This window comes from Salvelinus namaycush, unplaced genomic scaffold, assembly GCF_016432855.1.
Source record: "Salvelinus namaycush isolate Seneca unplaced genomic scaffold, SaNama_1.0 Scaffold618, whole genome shotgun sequence".
NCBI lineage: Eukaryota > Metazoa > Chordata > Actinopteri > Salmoniformes > Salmonidae > Salvelinus > Salvelinus namaycush.
In genome coordinates this window covers 32,172-56,895 of record NW_024061329.1, presented here as the reverse complement: position 1 = coordinate 56,895, position 24,724 = coordinate 32,172, and the positions used below count along the sequence as shown (strand labels likewise).

Here is a 24,724-nt window from a genome sequence, read left to right as displayed (position 1 = left end):
ACTCTGTCATTTGTAACAAGTTTCAGTAAATTCTTTTTGGTAGCATTTCTATGCTGAAGATTTAAAAATAATAATTTGGTGCATTTTTCCCCATATTCCATCCAGTTTGCTTTATTTTTATAATATATTACACTGGATCTTTCTGGAATAAGTTCCTCCATTTCTTTTTCCTCTCATGTATTCTGAGCCATCTGTGTAATGATCATGTTGTTTAACTTCACTAGGGTAGGGGGCAGCATTTGGAATTTTGGATGAATAGCATGCCCAAATTAAACTGCCTGCTACTCGGGCCCAGAAGATATGATGTGCATATAACTGGTAGATTTGGATAGAAAACACTCTAAAATTTCCAAACTGTTAAAATAGTGTCTGTGAGTATAACAGAACTGATTTGGCAGGTGAAAACCTGAGAAAAATCCATTCAGGAAGTATTTTCTTTTTTTAGTTTTGTAGTTTTCTATTCAATGCCATTACAGTATCCATTGACTTAGGACTCAAATTGCAGTTCCTATGCCTTCCACTAGATGTCAACAATCTTTAGAAATTGTTTCAGGCTTGTGTTCTGCAAAATGAAGAAGTAAGAGCAGTCTGAATGAGTGGACCCTAAAGTGTCACAGAGCTTTTTCATGCGCACGACCGAGACTGTGCCTTTCTTATTTACCTTTTATATTGACGACGTTATTGTCCGGTTGAAATATTATCGATTATTTAGGCTAAAAACAACCTGAGGATTGAATATAAACATCGTTTGACATGTTTCTATGAACTTTACGGATAGAATTTAGATTTTTTTGTCTGCCTGTTTTGACTGCGTTTGAGCCTGTGGATTACTGAAGAAAACGCGCAAACAAAACTGAGTTTTTTTGGATATAAAGAGACTTTATCGAACAAAAGGAACATTTATTGAGTAAATGAATGTCTGCTGAGTGAAACCATATGAAGATCATCAAAGGTAAGGGATTCATTTTATCTCTATTTCTGACTTGTGTAACTCTTCTACTTGGCTGGTTACTGTTTGTTATGATTTGTCTAGTGGGCTATGTTCTCAAATAATCGTAAGGTATGCTTTCGCCGTAAAGCATTTTTTAAATCTGACACCGTGGTTGGATTCACAAGAAGTTAATCTTTAAACCTGTAAAATATGTTTTGTTTTCTGAATTTTTTTAATTAGTATTTCTGTATTTGAATTTGGCGCCCTGCAGTTTCACTGGCTGTTGACTAGGTGGGGCGCTACCGTCCCACATACCCTAGTGAAGTTAATCAGCTTCTTGATATAAACACACCTGTCAGGTGGATGGATTATTGGGGCAAAGGAAAATGCTCACTAACAGGGATGTAAAGAAATGTGTGCATATGGAAAATGTCTGGAATCTTTTATTTTAGCTCATGAAACACGGGACCAGCACTTTACATGTTGCGTTTATATATATTTATTATAATATTTGACTAAAACATTTCTATCTTAGTCTCCCACTGTTGAGGGTCCATGTTGGGTTTAGGATATGTTGTTCCTTCTGAAACCATGTGTTTGATACTGTTCCAGTAATTCTGTTCCAGAGCCTCCAATATAAATTACCACCAGCCGCCATTGGGTCAGACCCCATCTAAAACCCTAACCTCATCTCTTCATCAGGTGGTTGATGGCCTTCACCTCGACATTGGAAAGAGGAGACAGGTTGTATCCTGTCAGCTCCGGTTTCCCTGGAAACACAAACACAAGTCTTTACAACACTATCCACATCACAAGATAATGCAGACTAACTATGCATTGTTGAAGGAGGTAATGCAGCCTAACATTAGGCATTGTTGAAGGAGGTAATGCAGCCTAACATTAGGCATTGTCGAAGGAGGTAATGCAGCCTAACATTATGCATTGTCGAAGGAGGTAATGCAGCCTAACATTATGCATTGTTGAAGGAGGTAATGCAGCTTAACATTATGCATTGTCGAAGGAGGTAATGCAGCCTAACATTATGCATTGTTGAAGGAGGTAATGCAGCCTAACATTATGCATTGTTGAAGGAGGTAATGCAGCCTAACATTATGCATTGTAGGAGGTAATGCAGCCTAACATTATGCATTGTAGAAGGAGGTAATGCAGCCTAACATTATGCATTGTAGAAGGAGGTAATGCAGCCTAACATTATGCATTGTTGAAGGAGGTAATGCAGCCTAACATTATGCATTGTTGAAGGAGGTAATGCAGCCTAACATTATGCATTGTTGAAGGAGGTAATGCAGCCTAACATTATGCATTGTTGAAGGAGGTAATGCAGCCTAACATTATGTATTGTTGAAGGAGGTAATGCAGTCTAACATTATGCATTGTCGAAGGAGGTAATGCAGCCTAACATTATGCATTGTCGAAGGAGGTAATGCAGCCTAACATTATGCATTGTTGAAGGAGGTAATGCAGCCTAACATTATGCATTGTTGGAGGTAATGCAGCCTAACATTATGCATTGTTGAAGGAGGTAATGCAGCCTAACATTATGCATTGTTAAAGGAGGTAATGCAGCCTAACATTATGCATTGTTGAAGGAAGTAATGCAGCCTAACATTATGCATTGTTGAAGGAGGTAATGCAGCCTAACATTATGCATTGTTAAAGGAGGTAATCTGCATTGTTGAAGGAGGTAATGCAGCCTAACATTATGCATTGTTAAAGGAGGTAATACAGCCTAACATTATGCATTGTTAAAGGAGGTAATCTGCATTGTTGAAGGAGGTAATGCAGCCTAACATTAGGCATTGTTGAAGGATACATTACTGATCAGGGCCCGGTTTTCCAAAAGCATGTTAAGGCTTAAGTGCATCATTAAAACCATAGGATCCTGTGGTTCTATGATGAAATGAACTTAGCCTTAAGATGCTTCTGGGAAACCGGGCCCTGTACTGTTACTGTACTACAGTACTACAGCCTTAAGGAAGCATGGTTGATGACGTTACGTAATGATTTTACCTTGCAGTTCATTGAGTCGGTTCAGTTTGTCTTTAAGGGCTTGGCGAAGGTTGTTGATCTCATTGTCTAGCTGCTGCTGGTCTGGTCAGAGAAACCCAACACACGACAGACGAAACAAGACATTACAGAGACCGGTATCCTGCTTCACAGTCATTAAACAGACATACAGAGACCGGTATCCTGCTTCACAGTCATTAAACAGACATTACAGAGACCGGTATCCTGCTTCACAGTCATTAAACAGACATTACAGAGACCGGCATCCTGCTTCACAGTCATTAAACAGACATACAGAGACCGGCATCCTGCTTCACAGTCATTAAACAGACATTAGAGAGACCGGTATCCTGCTTCACAGTCATTAAACAGACATACAGAGACCGGTATCCTGCTTCACAGTCATTAAACAGACATTACAGAGACCGGTATCCTGCTTCACAGTCATTAAACAGACATTACAGAGACCGGCATCCTGCTTCACAGTCATTAAACAGACATACAGAGACCGGCATCCTGCTTCACAGTCATTAAACAGACATTAGAGAGACCGGTATCCTGCTTCACAGTCATTAAACAGACATTACAGAGACCGGTATCCTGCTTCACAGTCATTAAACAGACATACAGAGACCGGCATCCTGCTTCACAGTCATTAAACAGACATTAGAGAGACCGGTATCCTGCTTCACAGTCATTAAACAGACATTACAGAGACCGGTATCCTGCTTCACAGTCATTAAACAGACATTACAGAGACCGGTATCCTGCTTCACAGTCATTAAACAGACATACAGAGACCGGCATCCTGCTTCACAGACATTACAGAGACCGGTATCCTGCTTCACAGTCATTAAACAGACATACAGAGACCGGCATCCTGCTTCACAGTCATTAAACAGACATTACAGAGACCGGTATCCTGCTTCACAGTCATTAAACAGACATTACAGAGACCGGCATCCTGCTTCACAGTCATTAAACAGACATTACAGAGACCGGCATCCTGCTTCACAGTCATTAAACAGACATTAGAGAGACCGGTATCCTGCTTCACAGTCATTAAACAGACATACAGAGACCGGCATCCTGCTTCACAGTCATTAAACAGACATTACAGAGACCGGTATCCTGCTTCACAGACATTACAGAGACCGGTATCCTGCTTCACAGTCATTAAACAGACATACAGAGACCGGCATCCTGCTTCACAGTCATTAAACAGACATTACAGAGACCGGTATCCTGCTTCACAGTCATTAAACAGACATTACAGAGACCGGCATCCTGCTTCACAGTCATTAAACAGACATTACAGAGACCGGTATCCTGCTTCACAGTCATTAAACAGACATACAGAGACCGGTATCCTGCTTCACAGTCATTAAACAGACATTAGAGACCGGTATCCTGCTTCACAGTCATTAAACAGACATACAGAGACCGGTATCCTGCTTCACAGTCATTAAACAGACATACAGAGACCGGTATCCTGCTTCACAGTCATTAAACAGACATTACAGAGCTGAGCGTGAACAAGCTCTTACCTCTCTGTATCATCTCTTTAGTCTTCGCTTTGGGGAACGTGATGAACATGTTTCCAAAGCAAACCTTCACTTTTTCTGCATGTACAAAAAAAAAAAAGGATAAGAAGAGATTAAATTGCCGGCGATTCATATTTAAATATAGACTTTTTTCTGAGAGATAATGTAACATGAATAATTATTTAGAAAGACTAATATGAAATGTCGTCATTGTCCACAGCTCTGCCTCTGTGACTTTTAATTGTATCAAAGAGGGAGGAAGTGCCTTTTGAGTTTTATTCATCTTTGAATAAGAGTTCCAAACTGTCATTATTCTGCACCCACCTTCCGATGCCATCTCGTGTTTCAGAGCATTCAACGCTTCCCTGTTCATATTCCGCTTCGTGTCCAGATCCACGATCTAACAAACAGACACATGAACACAGAGGTAGGTGTGTTAACTGTATTACATAGTGACACCGAGTGGATGTGTGGAAAATGGAGAGTAAGAAAAAAAACTAGCTAGCTAGCGGCACGCGCTGCCTGGGTGCGACCTAGCCTGGGAAGCCTATAGTGGGCTTTATGGTTCTCCATAGCTAGCTAGCGGCACGCGCTGCCTGGGTGCGACCTAGCCTGGGAAGCCTATAGTGGGCTTTATGGTTCTCCATAGCTAGCTAGAGGCACGCGCTGCCTGGGTGCGACCTAGCCTGGGAAGCCTATAGTGGGCTTTATGGTTCTCCATAGCCGCTAGTGGGCTTTATGGTTCTCCATAGCCGCTAGTGGGCTTTATGGTTCTCCATAGCCGCTAGTGGGCTTTATGGTTCTCCATAGCTGCTAGTGGGCTATATGGTTCTCCATAGCCGCTAGTGGGCTATATGGTTCTCCATAGCCGCTAGTGGGCTTTATGGTTCTCCATAGCCGCTAGTGGGCTTTATGGTTCTCCATAGCCGCTAGTGGGCTTTATGGTTCTCCATAGCCGCTAGTGGGCTTTATGGTTCTCCATAGCCGCTAGTGGGCTTTATGGTTCTCCATAGCTGCTAGTGGGCTATATGGTTCTCCATAGCCGCTAGTGGGCTATATGGTTCTCCATAGCCGCTAGTGGGCTTTATGGTTCTCCATAGCCGCTAGTGGGCTTTATGGTTCTCCATAGCCGCTAGTGGGCTTTATGGTTCTCCATAGCCGGCTGTGGGCTTTATGGTTCTCCATATCCAGGGTTTTTTCTACCTTCTCGCCATTCAAATCTAGTTAAGGAGAAAATGTAAGCCTTTGCAGCCTGAATGGAGAATGTTTTATGTGCGAACCATAGAGATAGAGGACTCATATTTGTATCTATACATTTACAGCATCTCCATTTTGAAGTAGTCCATTTTTTTCTTCTTCACGATTGGCTGATCCCTCCTGATGACCTGGTTGGAGATGACTAACAGGTTCACCAGGAGGGATCAACCAATGAAATTGTAAGTCCCAACCCAGTTGCAATTATAGGTAGCTGCTGCCCAAAATGGTGACTGGAGTATGGGTAGCTACAGCCTAATATGGTGACTGGAGTATGGGTAGCTGCTGCCCAATATGGTGACTGGAGTATGGGTAGCTGCTGCCCAAAATGGTGACTGGAGTATGGGTAGCTGCAGCCCAATATGGTGACTGGAGTATGGGTAGCTGCTGCCCAAAATGGTGACTGGAGTATGGGTAGCTGTCCCCCAATATGGTGACTGGAGTATGGGTAGCTACAGCCCAATATGGTGACTGGAGTATGGGTAGCTGTCCCCCAATATGGTGACTGGAGTATGGGTAGCTGTCCCCCAATATGCTGACTGGAGTATGGGTAGCTGCAGCCCAATATGGTGACTGGAGTATGGGTAGCTACAGCCTAATATGGTGACTGGAGTATGGGTAGCTGCTGCCCAATATGCTGACTGGAGTATGGGTAGCTACAGCCTAATATGGTGACTGGAGTATGGGTAGCTGCTGCCCAATATGGTGACTGGAGTATGGGTAGCTGCTGCCCAAAATGGTGACTGGAGTATGGGTAGCTGCAGCCCAATATGGTGACTGGAGTATGGGTAGCTGCTGCCCAAAATGGTGACTGGAGTATGGGTAGCTGCTGCCCAATATGCTGACTGGAGTATGGGTAGCTACAGCCTAATATGGTGACTGGAGTATGGGTAGCTGCTGCCCAATATGGTGACTGGAGTATGGGTAGCTGCTGCCCAAAATGGTGACTGGAGTATGGGTAGCTGCAGCCCAATATGGTGACTGGAGTATGGGTAGCTGCTGCCCAAAATGGTGGACTGGAGTATGGGTAGCTGTCCCCAATATGGTGACTGGAGTATGGGTAGCTGTCCCCCAATATGGTGACTGGAGTATGGGTAGCTGTCCCCCAATATGGGACTGGAGTATGGGTAGCTGTCCCCCAATATGCTGACTGGAGTATGGGTAGCTGTCCCCCAATATGGTGACTGGAGTATGGGTAGCTACAGCCCAATATGGTGACTGGAGTATGGGTAGCTACAGCCCAATAGGTGACGGAGTATGGGTAGCTGTCCCCAATATGGTGACTGGAGTGAATGGGAGCTGCAGCCCCATATGGTGACTGGAGTATGGGTAGCTGTCCCCCAATATGGTGACTGGAGTATGGGTAGCTGTACCCCAATATGGTGACTGGGTATGGGTAGCTGCCCAATATGGTGACTGGAGTATGGGTAGCTGTCCCCCAATATGGTGACTGGAGTATGGGTAGCTGTGCCCCAATATGTGACTGGAGTATGGGTAGCTCAGCCCAATATGGTGACTGGACTATGGGTAGCTGCTGCCCAATATGGTGACTGGAGTTGGGTAGCTGCGGCCCAATATGGGTGCTGGAGTATGGGTAGCTGCTGCCCAATATGCTGACTGGAGTATGGGTAGCTCACGCCAATATGGTGACTGGAGTATGCGGTAGCTACAGCCCAATATGGTGACTGGAGTATGGGTAGCTGTCCCCCAATTGGTGACTGAGGTATGGGTAGCTCAGCCCAATATGGTGACTGGAGTATGGGTAGCTGTCCCCAATATGGTGACTGGTATGGGTAGCTGTCCCCCAATATGGTGACTGGAGTATGGGTAGCTGTCCCCCAATATGGTGACTGGAGTATGGGTAGCTGTCCCCCCAATATGGTGACTGGAGTATGGTAGCTGTCCCCCATATGCTGACTGGAGTATGGGTAGCGTCCCCAATATGTGACTGGAGTATGGGTAGCTACAGCCCAATATGGTGACTGGAGTATGGGTAGCTCAGCCCAATATGGTGACTGGAGTATGGGTAGCTGTTCCCCAATATGGTGACTGGTAGTATGGTAGCTCACCCAATATGGTGACTGGAGTATGGGTAGCTGTCCCCCAATATGGTGACTGGGTATATGTGTAGCTGTCCCCCAATATGGTGACTGGAGTATGGGTAGCTACACCCAATATGGTGACTGGAGTATGGGTAGCTGCAGCCCAATATGTGACTGGAGTATGGTGATACAGCCCAATATGGTGACTGGAGTATGGGTAGATGCCCAATATGTGACTGGAGTATGGGTAGCTGTCCCCCAGTATGGTGACTGGAGATGGGTAGCTGTCCCCCCAATATGGTGACTGGAGTATGGGTAGCTGTTCCCCAATATGGTGACTGGAGTATGGGTAGCTGTCCCCCAATATGGTGACTGGAGTATGGGTAGCTGTCCCCCAATATGGTGACTGGAGTATGGGTAGCTGTCCCCCAATATGGTGACTGGAGTATGGGTAGCTACAGCCCAATATGGTGACTGGAGTATGGGTAGCTACAGCCTAATGGTGACTGGAGTATGGGTAGCTGCAGCCCATTTGGTGACTGAGTATGGGTAGCTACAGCCCAATATGGTGACTGGAGTTGGGTAGCTGTTCCCCAATATGGTGACTGGAGTATGGGTAGCTGCAGCCCAATTGGTGACTGAGTATGGGTAGCTGTCCCCCAATATGGTGACTGGAGTATGTGTAGCTGTCCCCCATATGGTGCCTGAGTTGGGTAGCTAGCCCAATATGGTGACTGAGTATGGGTAGCTGTCCCCAATATGGTGACTGGAGTATGGGTACTGCAGCCCAATATGGTGACTGGAGTATGGGTAGCTGTCCCCCAATATGGTGACTGGAGTATGGTAGCTGTCCCCCAATATGGTGACTGGATTATGGTACTAAGCCCAATATGGTGACTGGAGTATGGGTAGCTGCAGCCCAATATGGTGACTGGAGTATGGGTAGATACAGCCCAATATGGTGACTGGAGTATGGGTAGATGTTCCCCAATATGGTGACTGGAGTATGGGTAGCTGTCCCCCAGTATGGTGACTGGAGAATGGGTTAGCTGTCCCCCATATGGTGACTGGAGAATTGGTAGCTGTCCCATATGGTGACTGGAGTATGGGTACTGTCCCCAATATGGTGACTGGAGTTAGGGTAGCTGTCCCCAATATGGTGACTGGAGTATGGGTAGCTACCGCCCATATTGGTGACTGGAGTATGGGTAGCTACAGCCAATATGGTGACTGGAGTATGGTAGTTACAGCCCCAATTGGTGACTGGAGTATGGGTAGCTGTCCCCCAATATGGTGACTGGAGTATGGGTAGCTGTCCCCCAATATGGTGACTGGAGTATGGGTAGCTGTCCCCCAATATGGTGACTGGAGTATGGGTAGCTTCCCCCATATGGTGACTGGAGTATGGTAGCTGTCGCCCCAATATGGTGACTGGAGTATGGGTATCTGTCCCCCTATGGTGACTGGAGTATGGGTAGCTGCTCCCAATATGGTGACTGGAGTATGGGTAGCTGCGCCCAATAGGGTGACTGAGTATGGTGCTGCAGCCCAATATGTGACTGGAGTATGGGTACTACAGCCCAATATGGTGACTGGAGTATGGGTAGCTGTCCCCCAATATGGTGACTGGAGTATGGTAGGCTAGTCGCCCCAATATGGTGGACTGGAGTATGGGTAGCTGCAGCCCAATATGCTGTGACTGGAGTATGGGTAGCTGTCCCCCAATATGGTGACTGGAGTAGGGGTAGCTGCAGCCCCAATATGTGACTGGAGTATGGGTAGCTACAGCCCATATGGTGACTGTATTGGGTAGCTGTCCCCCATTGGTCACTGGAGTAATGGGTAGCTGTCCCCCAATTGGCACTGAGTATGGGTACTGTCCCCCATATGGTGACTGGAGTATGGGTAGCTGTCCCCCAATATGGTGACTGGAGTATGGTAGCTGTCCCCCAATATGCTGACTGGAGTATGGGTAGCTACAGCCCAATATGGTGACTGGAGTATGGGTAGCTACACGCCCAATATGGTGACTGGAGTATGGGTAGCTACAGCCCAATATGGTGACTGGAGTATGGGTAGCTACGCCCATATATGTGACTGGAGTATGGGTAGCTGCAGCCCAATATGGTGACTGGAGTATGGGTAGATACAGCCCAATATGGTGACTGGAGTATGGGTAGATGTTCCCCAATATGGTGACTGGAGTATGGGTAGCTGTCCCCCAGTATGGTGACTGGAGAATGGGTAGCTGTCCCCCAGTATGGTGACTGGAGAATGGGTAGCTGTTCCCCAATATGGTGACTGGAGTATGGGTAGCTGCAGCCCAGTATGGTGACTGGAGTATTGGTAGCTGTCCCCCAATATGGTGACTGGAGTATGGGTAGCTGCAGCCCAGTATGGTGACTGGAGTATGGGTCACTGTCCCCCAATATGGTGACTGGAGTATGGGTAGCTGTCCCCAATATGGTGACTGGAGTATGGGTAGCTACAGCCCCGTATGGTGACTGGAGTATGGGTAGCTACAGCCCAATATGGTGACTGGAGTTGGGTAGCTACAGCCCAATATGGTGACTGAGTATGGGTAGATGTTCCCCAATATGGGGACTGGAGTATGGGTAGCTGTCCCCCAGTAGGGTGACTGAGAATGGGTAGCTGTCCCCAGTATGGTGACTGGAGATGGGTAGCTGTTCCCCATATGGTGACTGGAGTATGGGTAACTGCAGCCCAGTATGGTGACTGGTGTATGAGTAGCTGTTCCCCAGTATGGTGACTGGGGTATGGGTAGCTGTCCCCCAGTATGGTGACTGGTGTATGGGTAGCTGTCCCCCAATATGGTGACTGGAGTATGGGTAGCTGTCCCCCAATATGGTGACTGGAGTATGGGTAGCTACAGCCCCGTATGGTGACTGGAGTATGGGTAGCTACAGCCCAGTATGGTGACTGGAGTATGGGTAGCTACAGCCCAGTATGGTGACTGGAGTATGGGTAGATGTTCCCCAATATGGTGACTGGAGTATGGGTAGCTGTCCCCCAGTATGGTGACTGGAGAATTGGTAGCTGTCCCCCAGTATGGTGACTGAGAATGGGTACTGTTCCCCAATATGGTGACTGGTATGGGTAGCTGCAGCCCAGTATGGTGACTGCAGTATTGGTAGCTGTCCCCCAATATGGTGACTGGAGTATGGGTAGCTGCAGCTCAGTATGGTGACTGGAGTATGGGTAGCTGTCCCCCAATATGGTGACTGGAGTATGGGTAGCTACAGCCCCGTATGGTGACTGGAGTATGGGTAGCTACAGCCCCGTATGGTGACTGGAGAATGGGTAGCTACAGCCCAGTATGGTGACTGGAGTATTGGTAGCTGCAGCCCAATATGGTGACTGGAGTATGGGTAGCTGCAGCCCAATATGGTGACTGGAGTATGGGTAGCTGTCCCCCCAATATGGTGACTGGAGTATGGGAGCTGTCCCCCGATATGGTGACTGGAGTATGGGTAGCTACACCCAATATGTGACTGAGTATGCGTAGCTACAGCCCAATTTGGTGACTGGAGTATGGGTAGCTGTCCCCCAATATGGTGACTGGAGTATGGTTAGCTGTCCCCCAATATGGTGACTGGAGTATGGGTAGCTTTCCCCCAGTATGGTGACTGGAGTAGGGGTAGCTACAGCCCAATATGGTGCTGTATGGTACTGCCCAAATGGTGACTGAGTATGGGTAGCTGTCCCCCAATATGGTGACTGGAGTATGGGTAGCTACAGCCCAATATGGTGACTGGAGTATGGGTAGCTACAGCCCAATATGGTGACTGGAGTATGGGTAGCTACACCCAATATGGTACTGGAGTATGGGTAGCTACAGCCCAATATGGTGACTGGAGTATGGGTAGCTACAGCCCAATATGGTGACTGGAGTATGGGTAGCTGTCCCCCAATATGGTGACTGGAGTATGGGTAGCTGTCCCCCAATATGGTGACTGGAGTATGGGTAGCTGTCCCCCAATATGGTGACTGGAGTATGGGTAGCTGTCCCCCAATATGGTGACTGGAGTATGGGTAGCTGCAGCCCAGTATGGTGACTGGAGTATGGGTAGCTGTCCCCCAATATGGTGACTGGAGTATGGGTAGCTGTCCCCCAATATGGTGACTGGAGTATGTAGAGCTGTCCCCCAATATGTGACTGAGTATGGGTAGCTGTCCTCCAATATGGTGACTGGAGTATGGGTAGCTACCCCAATATGTGACTGAGTATGGTAGCTGCAGCCCAATATGGTGACTGGATTATGGTAGCTACAGCCCAATATGGTGACTGGAGTATGGGTGCTACAGCCCAATATGGTGACTGGAGTCTGGGTAGCTGCTGCCCAATATGGTGACTGTAGTCTGGGTAGCTACAGCCCAATATGGTGACTGGAGTCTGGGTAGCTGCAGCCCAATATGGTGACTGGAGTATAGGTAGCTGCAGCCCAATATGGTGACTGGAGTATGGGTAGCTACAGCCCAATATGGTGACTGGAGTATGGTTAGCTGTCCCCCAATATGGTGACTGGAGTCTGGGTAGCTGCAGCCCAATATGGTGACTGGAGTATAGGTAGCTGCAGCCCAATATGGTGACTGGAGTATGGGTAGCTACAGCCCAAATGGTGACTGGAGTATGGGTAGCTACAGCCCAATATGGTGACTGGAGTATGGGTAGCTACAGCCCAATATGGTGACTGGAGTATGTAGCTGTCGCCCAATATGGTGACTGGAGTTGGTAGCTGCAGCCCAGTATGGTGACTGGAGTATGGGTAGCTGTCCCCCATATGGTGACTGGAGTATGGGTAGCTGTCCCCCAATATGGTGACTGAGTATGGGTAGCTGTCCCCCAATATGGTGACTGGAGTATGGGTAGCTGTCCTCCAATATGGTGACTGGAGTATGGGTAGCTACAGCCCAATATGGTGACTGGAGTATGGGTAGCATCAGCCCAATATGGTGACTGGAGTATGGGTAGCTACAGCCCAATATGGTGACTGGAGTATGGGTAGCTGCAGCCCATATGGTGACTGGATATAGGGTAGCTGCAGCCCATATGGTGACTGGAGTATGGGTAGCTCGCCAAATATGGTGACTGGAGTATGGGTACTGTCCCCCAATATGGTGACTGAGTATGGGTAGCTACAGCCCAATATGGTGACTGGAGTATGGTAGCTACCCCAATATGGTGACTGGAGTATGGGTAGCTACAGCCAATATGGTGACTGGAGTATGGGTAGCTACACGCCCAATATGGTGACTGGAGTAGTGGGTAGCTACAGCCCAATATGGTGACTGGAGTATGGGTAGCTGCAGCCCAATATGGTGACTGGAGTATGGGTAGCTGTAGCCCAATATGGTGACTGGAGTATGGGTAGCTGTCCCCCAATATGGTGACTGGAGTATGGGTAGCTGTCCCCCAATATGGTGACTGGAGTATGGGTAGCTGTCCCCCAATATGGTGACTGGAGTATGGGTAGCTGCAGCCCAATATGGTGACTGGAGTATGGGTAGCTGCAGCCCAGTATGGTGACTGGTGTATGTAGCTGTCCCCCAATATGGTGACTGGAGTATGGGTAGCTGTCCCCCAATATGGTGACTGGAGTATGGGTAGCTGTCCCCCAATATGGTGACTGGAGTATGGGTAGCTGTCCCCCAATATGGTGACTGGAGTATGGGTAGCTACAGCCCAATATGGTGACTGGAATGGGTAGCTACAGCATATGGTGACTGGAGTATGGGTAGCTGCAGCCCAATATGGTGACTGGTATGGTATCTACAGCCAATTGGTGACTGGAGTATGGGTAGCTACAGCCCAATATGGTGACTGGAGTATGGGTAGCTGCAGCCCAATATGGTGACTGGAGTATGGGTAGCTGCAGCCCAATATGGTGACTGGGATAGGTAGCTGCAGCCCAATATGGTGACTGGAGTATGGGTAGCTGTGCCCAATATGGTGACTGGAGTATGGGTAGCTGCAGCCCAATATGTGACTGGAGTATGGGTAGCTACAGCCCAATATGGTGACTGGAGTATGGGTAGCTACAGCCCAATATGGTGACTGGAGATTGGTAGCTACAGCCCAATATGGTGACTGGAGTATGGGTAGCTGCAGCCCAATATGGTGACTGGAGTATGGGTAGCTGCAGCCCAATATGGTGACTGGAGTATGGGTAGCTGTCCCCCAATATGGTGACTGGAGTATGGGTAGCTGTCCCCCAATATGGTGACTGGAGTATGGGTAGCTGTCCCCCAATATGGTGACTGGAGTATGGGTAGCTGCAGCCCATATGGTGACTGGAGTATGGGTAGCTGTCCCCCAATATGGTGACTGGAGTATGGGTAGCTGTCCCCCAATATGGTGACTGGAGTATGGGTAGCTGTCCCCCAATATGGTGACTGGAGTATGGGTAGCTGTCCCCCAATATGGTGACTGGAGTATGGTAGCTGTCCCAATTGGTGACTGGAGTATGGGTAGCTGTCCCCCAATATGGTGACTGGAGTATGGGTAGCTGTCCCCCAATATGGTGACTGGAGTATGGGTAGCTACAGTCCCATATGTGACTGGAGTATGGGTAGTCTACAGCCCAATATGGTGACTGGAGTATGGGTAGCTACAGCACATATGGTGACTGGAGTATGGGTAGCTGCAGCCAATATGGTGACTGGAGTATGGGTAGCTGCAGCCCAATATGGTGACTGGAGTATGGGTAGCTACACCCCAATATGGTGACTGGATATGGGTAGCTGTCCCCCAATATGGTGACTGGAGTATGGGTAGCTACAGCCCAATATGGTGACTGGAGTATGGTAGCTGCGCCAGTATGGTGACTGAGTATGGGTAGCTGTCCCCCAATATGGGGACTGGAGTATGGGTACTGTCCCCCAATATGGTGACTGGAGTATGGGTAGCTGCACCCAATATGGTGACTGGAGTATGGGTAGCTCCGCCAAATATGGTGACTGGAGTATGGGTAGCTATCACAGCCCAATATGGTGACTGGAGTATGGGTAGCTAAGCCCAATATGGTGACTGGAGTATGGGTAGCTGTCCCCCAATATGGTGACTGGGTATGGGTAGCTACAGCCCAATATGGTGACTGGAGTATGGGTAGCTACAGCCCAATATGGTGACTGGAGTATGGGTAGCTACAGCCCAATATGGTGACTGGAGTTGGGTACTACAGCCCAATATGGTGACTGGAGTCTGGGTAGCTACAGCCCAATATGGTGACTGGAGTATGGGTAGCTGCAGCCCAATATGGTGACTGGAGTATGGGTAGCTGCAGCCCAGTATGGTGACTGGAGTATTGGTAGCTGTCCCCCAATATGGTGACTGGGAGTATGGGTAAGCTGTCCCCCAATATGGGTGACTGGAGTATGGGTACTGCAGCCCATATGGTGACTGGAGTATGGGTAGCTGTAGCCCAATATGGTGACTGGGTATGGTAGCTACAGCCCAATGTGACTGGAGTATGGGTACTACAGCCCAATATGGTGACTGGAGTATGGGTAGCTGTCCCCCAATATGGTGACTGGAGTATGGGCGAGTGGGTGTGTTGAAAGGAGATGGTGTATTGAAAGCGAATCAGCTAATTGGGCAGATTTGTTGCCGCAATACCGTTTTGCGTGTCTGATTGGGCTGCGCGGCGAGTCGATAAGCCGGCGTCCAGTGCACCGGCATTGTATGAACATGCATGTTGACATGAGACAGGACCGTGATACCACGGCTGTGTCGCCGGCGTTAGCTAACGTGGCCATTTGTCCCCCCCATGATTATATTACAAGTAGGATAGAAGCCTACACAAGAAATAACTCATATTGATAACCATGGAGATGTCACCTTGACACATACAGTCAACGTGGAGGGTTGAACTACAACAACACCGGGACACAGTGCCCTTCGCACCCGCTTGACAAGCACTACTATCCGGCAACCGGAGTTGGAAGTATCTACGTAGTAGTCTTATTCTGTGGATTCTTTGGCCCAGCGTCGACCGGGTTAGGGCTTGGCCGGGATAGGACGCCATCGTAAATAAGAATTTGTTCTAACTTGCCTAGTTACAGGACTACTATCCAGGAACAGCTAGGGAAGTAACTACCAAGTATCAGGGTTACAGCACTACTGTCCAGGAACAGCTAGGGGAGTAACTACCAAGTATCAGGGTACAGCACTACTGTCCAGGAACATCTAGGGGAGTAACTACCAAGTATCAGGGTTACAGCACGACTGTCCAGTAACATCTAGGGGAGTAACTACCAAGTATCAGGGTTACAGCACTACTGTCCAGGAACAGCATGGGAAGTAACTACCAAGTATCAGGGTTACAGCACTACTGTCCAGTAACAGCTAGGGGAGTAACTACCAAGTATCAGGGTTACAGCACTACTGTCCAGGAACAGCTAGGGGAGTAACTACCAAGTATCAGGGTTACAGCACTACTGTCCAGTAACAGCTAGGGGAGTAACTACCAAGTATCAGGGTTACAGCACTACTGTCCAGGAACAGCTAGGGGAGTAACTACCAAGTATCAGGGTTACAGCACGACTGTCCAGTAACAGCTAGGGAAGTAACTACCAAGTATCAGGGTTACAGCACGACTGTCCAGGAACAGCTTGAGAAGTAACTACCAAGTATCAGGGTTATAGCCACAGTAAGAACATGCATACAACTCATGAAGCAACAGTTCACCCACCATCAGTACTTATAATAAAAAAATCTTTAGTTTTATAACTGAACATTTACAATCATTTGTGTAAAATTAACAGTGAAATAAGACTGGCTTCAAAACAGAAGTCCCAACTCTCGCGGTACGGTGGCTTAATGTATGGTAGTTGCCAGCGGTGTAAACTACTTAAGTAAAAATACTTTAAAGTACTACTTCAGTAGTTTTTTGGGGGAATCTGTACTTTACTATTTATATTTTTGACAACTTTTACTTCTACTTCACTACATTCCTAAAAAAAAACGTTTTACTCCATACATTTTGCCTGACAACCAAAAGTACTCGATACATTTTGAATGCTTAGCAGGACAGGAACATTGTCAAATTCACACACTTATCAAGAGAACATCCCTGGTCATCCCTACTGCCTCTGATCTGGAGGACTCACTAAACAGAGAACATCCCTGGTCATCCCTACTGCCTCTGATCTGGAGGACTCACTAAACAGAGAACATCCCTGGTCATCCCCACTGCCTCTGATCTGGAGGACTCACTAAACAGAGAACATCCCTGGTCATCCCTACTGCCTCTGATCTGGAGGACTCACTAAACAGAGAACATCCCTGGTCATCCCCACTGCCTCTGATCTGGAGGACTCACTAAACAGAGAACATCCCTGGTCATCCCTACTGCCTCTGATCTGGAGGACTCACTAAACAGAGAACATCCCTGGTCATCCCTACTGCCTCTGATCTGGAGGACTCACTAAACAGAGAACATCCCTACTGCCTCTGATCTGGAGGACTCACTAAACAGAGAACATCCCTGGTCATCCCTACTGCCTCTGATCTGGAGGACTCACTAAACAGAGAACATCCCTGGTCATCCCTACTGCCTCTGATCTGGAGGACTCACTAAACAGAGAACATCCCTGGTCATCCCTACTGCCTCTGATCTGGAGGACTCACTAAACAGAGAACATCCCTACTGCCTCTGATCTGGAGGACTCACTAAACAGAGAACATCCCTACTGCCTCTGATCTGGCAGACTCACATGCTTTGTTTTCACATTATGTCTGAGTGTTGGAGTGTGACCCTGACTATCTGTAAAAAGAATAATAATTAAAAACAAGAAAATTGTACCATCTGGTTTGCTTAATATAAGGAATTTTAAATGATTAGTACTTTTACTATTGAGACTTGGGTATATTTTAGCAACTACATTTACTTTTGATACTTAAGTATATTTAAAACCAAATACTTTGACTCTAGTAGTATTTTACTGGGTGACTTTCACTTTTACTTGAGTCATTTTCTATTAAGGAATCTTTACTTTTATGATAATTGCACACTTTTTCCACCACTGGTAGTTGCGTGGAAAACTGAAGACAAAAAACAACTCAATGAAAACCGGCTAAACTATAACAGAACGCTTTTCCCCAAACCCACTCCTTCCCCACACCCACTCCTTCCCCTTCCCCACACCCACTCCTTCCCCACACCCACTCCTTCCCCAAACCCACTCCTTCCCCACACCCACTCCTTCCCCACACCCACTCCTTCCCCACACCCACTCCTTCCCCACTCCCACTCCTTCCCCACACCCACTCCTTCCCCACTCCCACTCCTTCCCCACACCCACTCCTTCCCCACACCCACTCCTTCCCCACACCCACTCCTTCCCCACACCCACTCCTTCCCCACACCCACTCCTTCCCCAAACCCACTCCTTCCCCAAACCCACTCCTTCCCCAAACCCACTCCTTCCCCACACCCACTCCTTCCCCACACCCACACCCACTCCTTCCCCACACCCACTCCTTCCCCACACCCACTCCTTCCCCAAACCCACACCCACTCCTTCCCCACACCCACTCCCACTCCTTCCCCACACCCACTCCCACTCCTTCCCCAAACCCACACCCACTCCTTCCCCACACCCACTCCCACTCCTTCCCCACACCCACTCCCACTCCTTCCCCACACCCACTCCTTCCCCACACCCACTCCTTCCCCACACCCACTCCTTCCCCACACCCACTCCTTCCCCACACCCACTCCTTCCCCAAACCCACTCCTTCCCCACACCCACTCCCACTCCTTCCCCACTCCCACTCCTTCCCCACACCCACTCCTTCCCCACACCCACTCCTTCCCCACACCCACTCCTTCCCCACACCCACTCCTTCCCCACACCCACTCCTTCCCCACACCCACTCCCACTCCTTCCCCAAACCCACTCCCACTCCTTCCCCACACCCACTCCTTCCCCAAACCCACACCCACACCCACTCCTTCCCCACACCCACTCCTTCCCCACACCCACTCCTTCCCCACACCCACTCCTTCCCCACACCCACTCCTTCCCCACACCCACTCCTTCCCCAAACCCACTCCTTCCCCAAACCCACTCCTTCCCCACACCCACTCCTTCCCCACACCCACACCCACTCCTTCCCCAAACCCACTCCTTCCCCACACCCACTCCTTCCCCACACCCACTCCTTCCCCAAACCCACACCCACTCCTTCCCCACACCCACTCCCACTCCTTCCCCACACCCACTCCCACTCCTTCCCCAAACCCACACCCACTCCTTCCCCACACCCACTCCCACTCCTTCCCCACACCCACTCCCACTCCTTCCCCACACCCACTCCTTCCCCACACCCACTCCTTCCCCACACCCACTCCTTCCCCACACCCACTCCTTCCCCACACCCACTCCTTCCCCAAACCCACTCCTTCCCCACACCCACTCCCACTCCTTCCCCACTCCCACTCCTTCCCCACACCCACTCCTTCCCCACACCCACTCCTTCCCCACACCCACTCCTTCCCCACACCCACTCCTTCCCCACACCCACTCCTTCCCCAAACCCACTCCCACTCCTTCCCCAAACCCACTCCCACTCCTTCCCCACACCCACTCCTTCCCCAAACCCACACCCACACCCACTCCTTCCCCACACCCACTCCTTCCCCACACCCACTCCTTCCCCACACCCACTCCTTCCCCACACCCACTCCTTCCCCACACCCACTCCTTCCCCACACCCACTCCTTCCCCACACCCACTCCTTCCCCAAACCCACTCCTTCCCCACACCCACTCCTTCCCCACACCCACACCCACTCCTTCCCCACACCCACTCCTTCCCCAAACCCACACCCACTCCTTCCCCACACCCACTCCCACTCCTTCCCCACACCCACTCCTTTTCTTCGGTTGCCATTTCCGTGGTTTTCCAGAAGAATGTGGCTACTTTTGAAAACGCTGTTGCGGGTGAAAATATATTGGTTGCAGATTGTTGGCCTATAACACCGCGCTGCCATGGCATTTTATATAATATATATATATTACCGTGACCTGCTGCTGACTATCAGGCAGTTAGCAGGCTGTTACTGAGGGAGGGAGGCAGGGAGGCAGGCAGGGAGGGAGGGAGGGAGGGGTGGGGAAGGGCAGAGGGGTGTGTGTGTGTGTGTGTGTGTGTGTGTGTGTGTGTGTGGGGAAGGGCAGAGGGGTGTGTGTGTGTGGGGAAGGGCAGAGGGGTGTGTGTGTGTGTGTGGGGAAGGGCAGAGGGGTGTGTGTGTGTGTGTGTGTGTGTGTGTGTGGGGAAGGGCAGAGGGGTGTGTGTGTGTGGGGAAGGGCAGAGGGGTGTGTGTGTGTGTGTGTGTGTGTGTGTGTGTGGGGAAGGGCAGAGGGGTGTGTGTGTGTGTGTGTGTGTGTGTGGGAAGGGCAGAGGGGTGTGTGTGTGTGTGTGTGTGTGTGGGGGGAAGGGCAGAGGGGTGTGTGTGTGTGTGTGCGCGCGGAAGGGCAGAGGGGTGTGTGTGTGTGTGTGTGCGCGGAAGGGCAGAGGGGTGTGTGTGTGTGTGCGCTGAGAGTACTGGTTGAGAGAGAGAGTGCTGCAGCAGGAAGCCGATTCACGGAGACAGATCAGTACGCACGTCTGACCAGTTTTTACCAGTTGTAGGTAGGCATTACGGACACACTCATTTCCAACCCTTTCTCCATACAACATATGAATGTGCTAGAACTGATAACGGCGACAAAACAAAATTGTTTTAAGAAAATTCGCTCAGGGGGTGTGGTTTAAAGTAAACTACATTCTAATGTCAACATTTCTTATGGGAAGAACCGTATCAAGCGAAGGGTTTTTGACTCAGTTCTTGGGTCTGACGGAATGCGCCAGACGAAATTAGAAATGGAAGTCATGGAACTCCCTCGTTCTGTTATGGGGAAAAGTCCACAATGAAACTGGCATTTCTACCGTGCTCTGTGCTCGCAAACTGGAGCACGGGAGGGTCAGAGTATCAAAGTATGCGAAACGGAGAACGGAGGGCACTTCTCGAATGAGTACTCTGTTTGTACGTATTTTGAAGCAGGCCTCCACAAATCACCAGATATAACCGGAATTGAGATGGTTTGGGATGAGTTGGACCGCAGTGTGAAGGAAAAGCGGCCAACAAGTGCTCAGCATGTGTGGGAACTCGTTCAAGACTGTTGGAAAAGCATTCCTCGTGAAGCTGGTTGAGAGAATGCCAAGAGTGTGCAAAGCTGTCATCAAGGCAAAGGGGGCCTACTTTGAAGAATCTCAAATGTATATTTTATTGGTTACTACATGATTCCATGTGTGTTATTTTATAGTGTTGATGTCTTCGCTATTATTCTACAATGTAGAAAATAGTAAAAATATAAACCTTGGAATGAGTAGGTGTCCTAACTTTTGACTGGTACTGTAAAAATGGCACAATTGCAAGAAAATAGCCTAACATTCATTGTTTGAAGTTTGTCTTGCACAGAGATTGAGATCCTCTGTCCAACTTTCATCACTCAAACTCTCTTGTCGGATTTATCTATAGTTATGCAACATGCACATACACAAACAGGATTTATTTACAATTATAAACTGGGTGGTTTGAGCCCTGAATGCTGATTGGTTGAAAGCTGTGGTATATCAGACCGTGTACCATGGGTATTTTTTATTTATTTTTCACCTTTATTTAACCAGGTAGGCCAGTTGAGAACACCTTTATTTAACCAGGTAGGCCAGTTGAGAACACCTTTATTTAACCAGGTAGGCTAGTTGAGAACACCTTTATTTAACCAGGTAGGCCAGTTGAGAACACCTTTATTTAACCAGGTAGGCCAGTTGAGAACACCTTTATTTAACCAGGTAGGCCAGTTGAGAACACCTTTATTTAACCAGGTAGGCCAGTTGAGAACACCTTTATTTAACCAGGTAGGCTAGTTGAGAACACCTTTATTTAACCAGGTGGGCCAGTTGAGAACACCTTTATTTAACCAGGTAGGCCAGTTGAGAACACCTTTATTTAACCAGGTAGGCCAGTTGAGAACACCTTTATTTAACCAGGTAGGCCAGTTGAGAACACCTTTATTTAACCAGGTAGGCCAGTTGATAACAAGTTCTCATTTACAACTGCGACCTGGCCAAGATAAAGCAAAGCAGTGTGACACAGACAACAATACAGAGTTACACATGGAATAAACAAACAGTCAATAATACAGTAGAAAAAAAAAAAGTCTGTATACAGTGTGTGCGTGAGGAGTGAGGAGGTAAGGCAATAATTAGGCCATAGTAGTGAAGTAATTACAATTTAGCAGATTAACACTGGAGTGATAAATGAGCAGATGGTGATGTGCAAGTAGAAATACTGGTGTGCAAAAGAGCAGAAAAGTAAATAAAAACAATATGGGGATGAGGTAGGTAGATTGGGTGGGCTATTTACAGATGGACTATGTACAGCTGCAGCGATCAGTTAGCTGCTCAGATAGCTGATGTTTAAAGTTAGTGAGGGAAAAATAAGTCTCCAGCTTCAGCGATTCTTGAAATTCGTTCCAGTCATTGGCAGCAGAGAACTGGAATGAAAGACGACCAAAGGAGGTGTTGGCTTTGGGGATGATCAGTGAGATATACCTGCTGGAGCACGTGCTACGGGTGGGTGCTGCTATGGTGACCAGTGAGCTGAGATAAGGCGGAGCTTTACCTAGCATAGACTTATAGATGACCTGGAGCCAGTGGGTTTGGCGACGAATATGTAGCAAGGGCCAGCCAACGAGAGCATACAGGTCGCAGTGGTGGGTGGTATAAGGGGCTTTGGTAACAAAACGGATGGCACTGTGATAGACTGCATCCAGTTTGCTGAGTAGAGTATTGGAAGCTATTTTGTAAATGACATTGCAGAAGTCGAGGATCGGTAGGATAGTCAGTTTTACGAGGGTATGTTTGGCGGCGTGAGTGAGAGGCTTTGTTGCAAAATAATTTTGGATTGGAGATGTTTAATATGAGTCTGGAATATGAGTCTGGAAGGAGAGTTTACAGTAACCAGACACCTAGGTATTTGTAGTTGTCCACATATTCTATGTCAGAGCCGTCCAGAGTAGTGATGCTGGACGGTCGGGCAGGTGCGGGCAGCGATCAGTTGAAGAGCATGCATTTGGTTTTACTAGCGTTTAAGAACAGTTGGAGGCCACGAAAGGAGTGTTGTATGGCATTGCAGCTCGTCTGGAGGTTAGTTAACACAGTCTCCAAAGAAGGGCCAGAAGTATACAGAATGGTGTCGTCTGTGTAGAGGTGGATCAGAGAATCACCAGCAGCAAGAGCGACATCATTGATATATACAGAGAAAAGAGTCGGCCTGAGAATTGACGAAAACTATTTTTTGTTTACTGTTGGTAACCAGTTTATCATAGCAATCAGGCACCTCAGGGGTTTGTGGTACATGGCCTAAGAACAGCACTTAGCCGTGGTATATTGGCCATATACCACATCTCCCTGGGCCTTATGGCTTAATCATAACAGTCAAACAAGTTAAATCGACATCTATTGATGGAAAATGATTTGGTGAGTTTAATAAGGGCAAATTATCTTTTCTCTTGAGACATATTCTTAAGCAATAAAAATTATTTGGATGGAAAACGTATTTTGCTTCTTAGCCTACATCTTTACAAATTAATTCGCTCCATAACATTATGGAAAATGGGTTTATTGGATAAAATGTGACAACTCCTGAGTGGAGCAGCGGTCTAAGGCACTGCATCTCAGTGCTAGAGGCGTAACTACAGACTCCACTACAGTTCGATTCCAGGCTGTATCACAACCGGCCATGATTGGGAGTTCCATAGGGCGGCGCACAATTGACCCAGCGTCGACCGGGTTAGGGCTTGGCCGGGATAGCACGCCATCGTAAATAAGAATTTGTTCTAACTTGCCTAGTTAAATAACGGTTAAATAAATAAAGTAAATAATTGAACCCCCCCCCCCCCCCCACAAAAAAACGTTTACTGCAAAAAATTAAATACATATGGGCGTGTTTTCAGGTCGAGTTTTGGGGGGTCATTGTGCTTAAAATTCTTGCTACACCTGGCAACCCTGAACTCTCCCATACTAAAAAGTCGCCATATTGAGTTGCAGCTACCCCCTTTTCTCCCCTAGTTGACTACATTAAAATGGTGGAAGCCCTCAATGGCCCCGTCCATGCTAATACGGCCTTTTGGCCACTAGAGGCCTCTATCATTCTCTATGGTACAAAACGGTCGCCGGGGAAAACGAGTGTATAACCGGCTGTGCATTTCAAGCCGAGCCGAGTGCCGAGCTCCATAAAGCCCACTCGCGGTTGCCCAGGCTAGGTGCGACCAAACATGTCCCGGTGATTCCCCAAAAAACACGCCATTCGATACAGCTACGACTTTTTCGTAGTACGTTAGGAGAATTAGGGGGGGAAAGTCCCTTGTATCGAAGTGGCGTGTTGTTAGGGAGTCCAATGGCTCGCTAGCAAGTTAGCTTCCCAGCCAACGTTTGGTCAAATTACAACCGATTTAATTAGTCTGCCAGCTAGCATCATGGACAGTAACCGTGTTCGTACAAAGTATTTTGAATTACCAAGCATTACCTGTTGTTTGTTTGCAAGAACATCCTCTGCTGCCTCTTCAACTTGGGTCAGATATTGTAAAATTCGTTCCGCCTCCATGATAGCTGTGTGTTACAACAAAAATATGTCCTACGTGCAGCAAGTACTTCACAACATATATGTTCCCATTATAAAACAACTGACCCTAAAGGATGACTGAAGTCCTAAAGATCAATGAATATGTTCTCATTGAACCAAAGACACAAATACGTTTATTTTCTTCTTCTTCTGTGGATTTCATATGGCGGTTTGGCAACCAACTTTAAAGTGCATTACCTCCACCAATTGGACTGGAGTGTGGACCAGAGACAGT

General features: G+C 48.0%; 1 protein-coding gene across 1 annotated transcript; it reads right to left on the bottom strand.

The window, feature by feature from the left end:
- Positions 1-1,414: 1,414 nt before the first annotated feature.
- pdrg1 (p53 and DNA-damage regulated 1) lies at positions 1,415-24,623 on the bottom strand. The gene is made up of 5 exons (XM_038986979.1): positions 24,394-24,623; positions 4,828-4,903; positions 4,507-4,581; positions 2,963-3,043; positions 1,415-1,701 (listed from the first exon to the last, which is right to left on the bottom strand). Exons 1-5 carry the CDS (start codon positions 24,469-24,471, stop codon positions 1,619-1,621), a joined length of 393 nt encoding a protein of 130 aa, XP_038842907.1. The 5' UTR covers positions 24,472-24,623; the 3' UTR covers positions 1,415-1,618.
- Between the last annotated feature and the right edge of the window lie 101 nt (positions 24,624-24,724).

What these genes read in the sequence shown, in the direction of transcription:
- pdrg1 (XM_038986979.1), bottom strand. Translation starts at nt 24,471, where the DNA reads ATGGAGGCGGAACGAATTTTACAATATCTGACCCAAGTTGAAGAGGCA. An exon ending in TTCTTGCAAACAAACAACAG is followed by an intron (nt 4,904 to 24,393) that starts GTAATGCTTGGT and finishes TCTGTTTGTTAG; the next exon opens with ATCGTGGATCTGGACACGAA. An exon ending in ACACGAGATGGCATCGGAAG is followed by an intron (nt 4,582 to 4,827) that starts GTGGGTGCAGAA and finishes TTGTACATGCAG; the next exon opens with AAAAAGTGAAGGTTTGCTTT.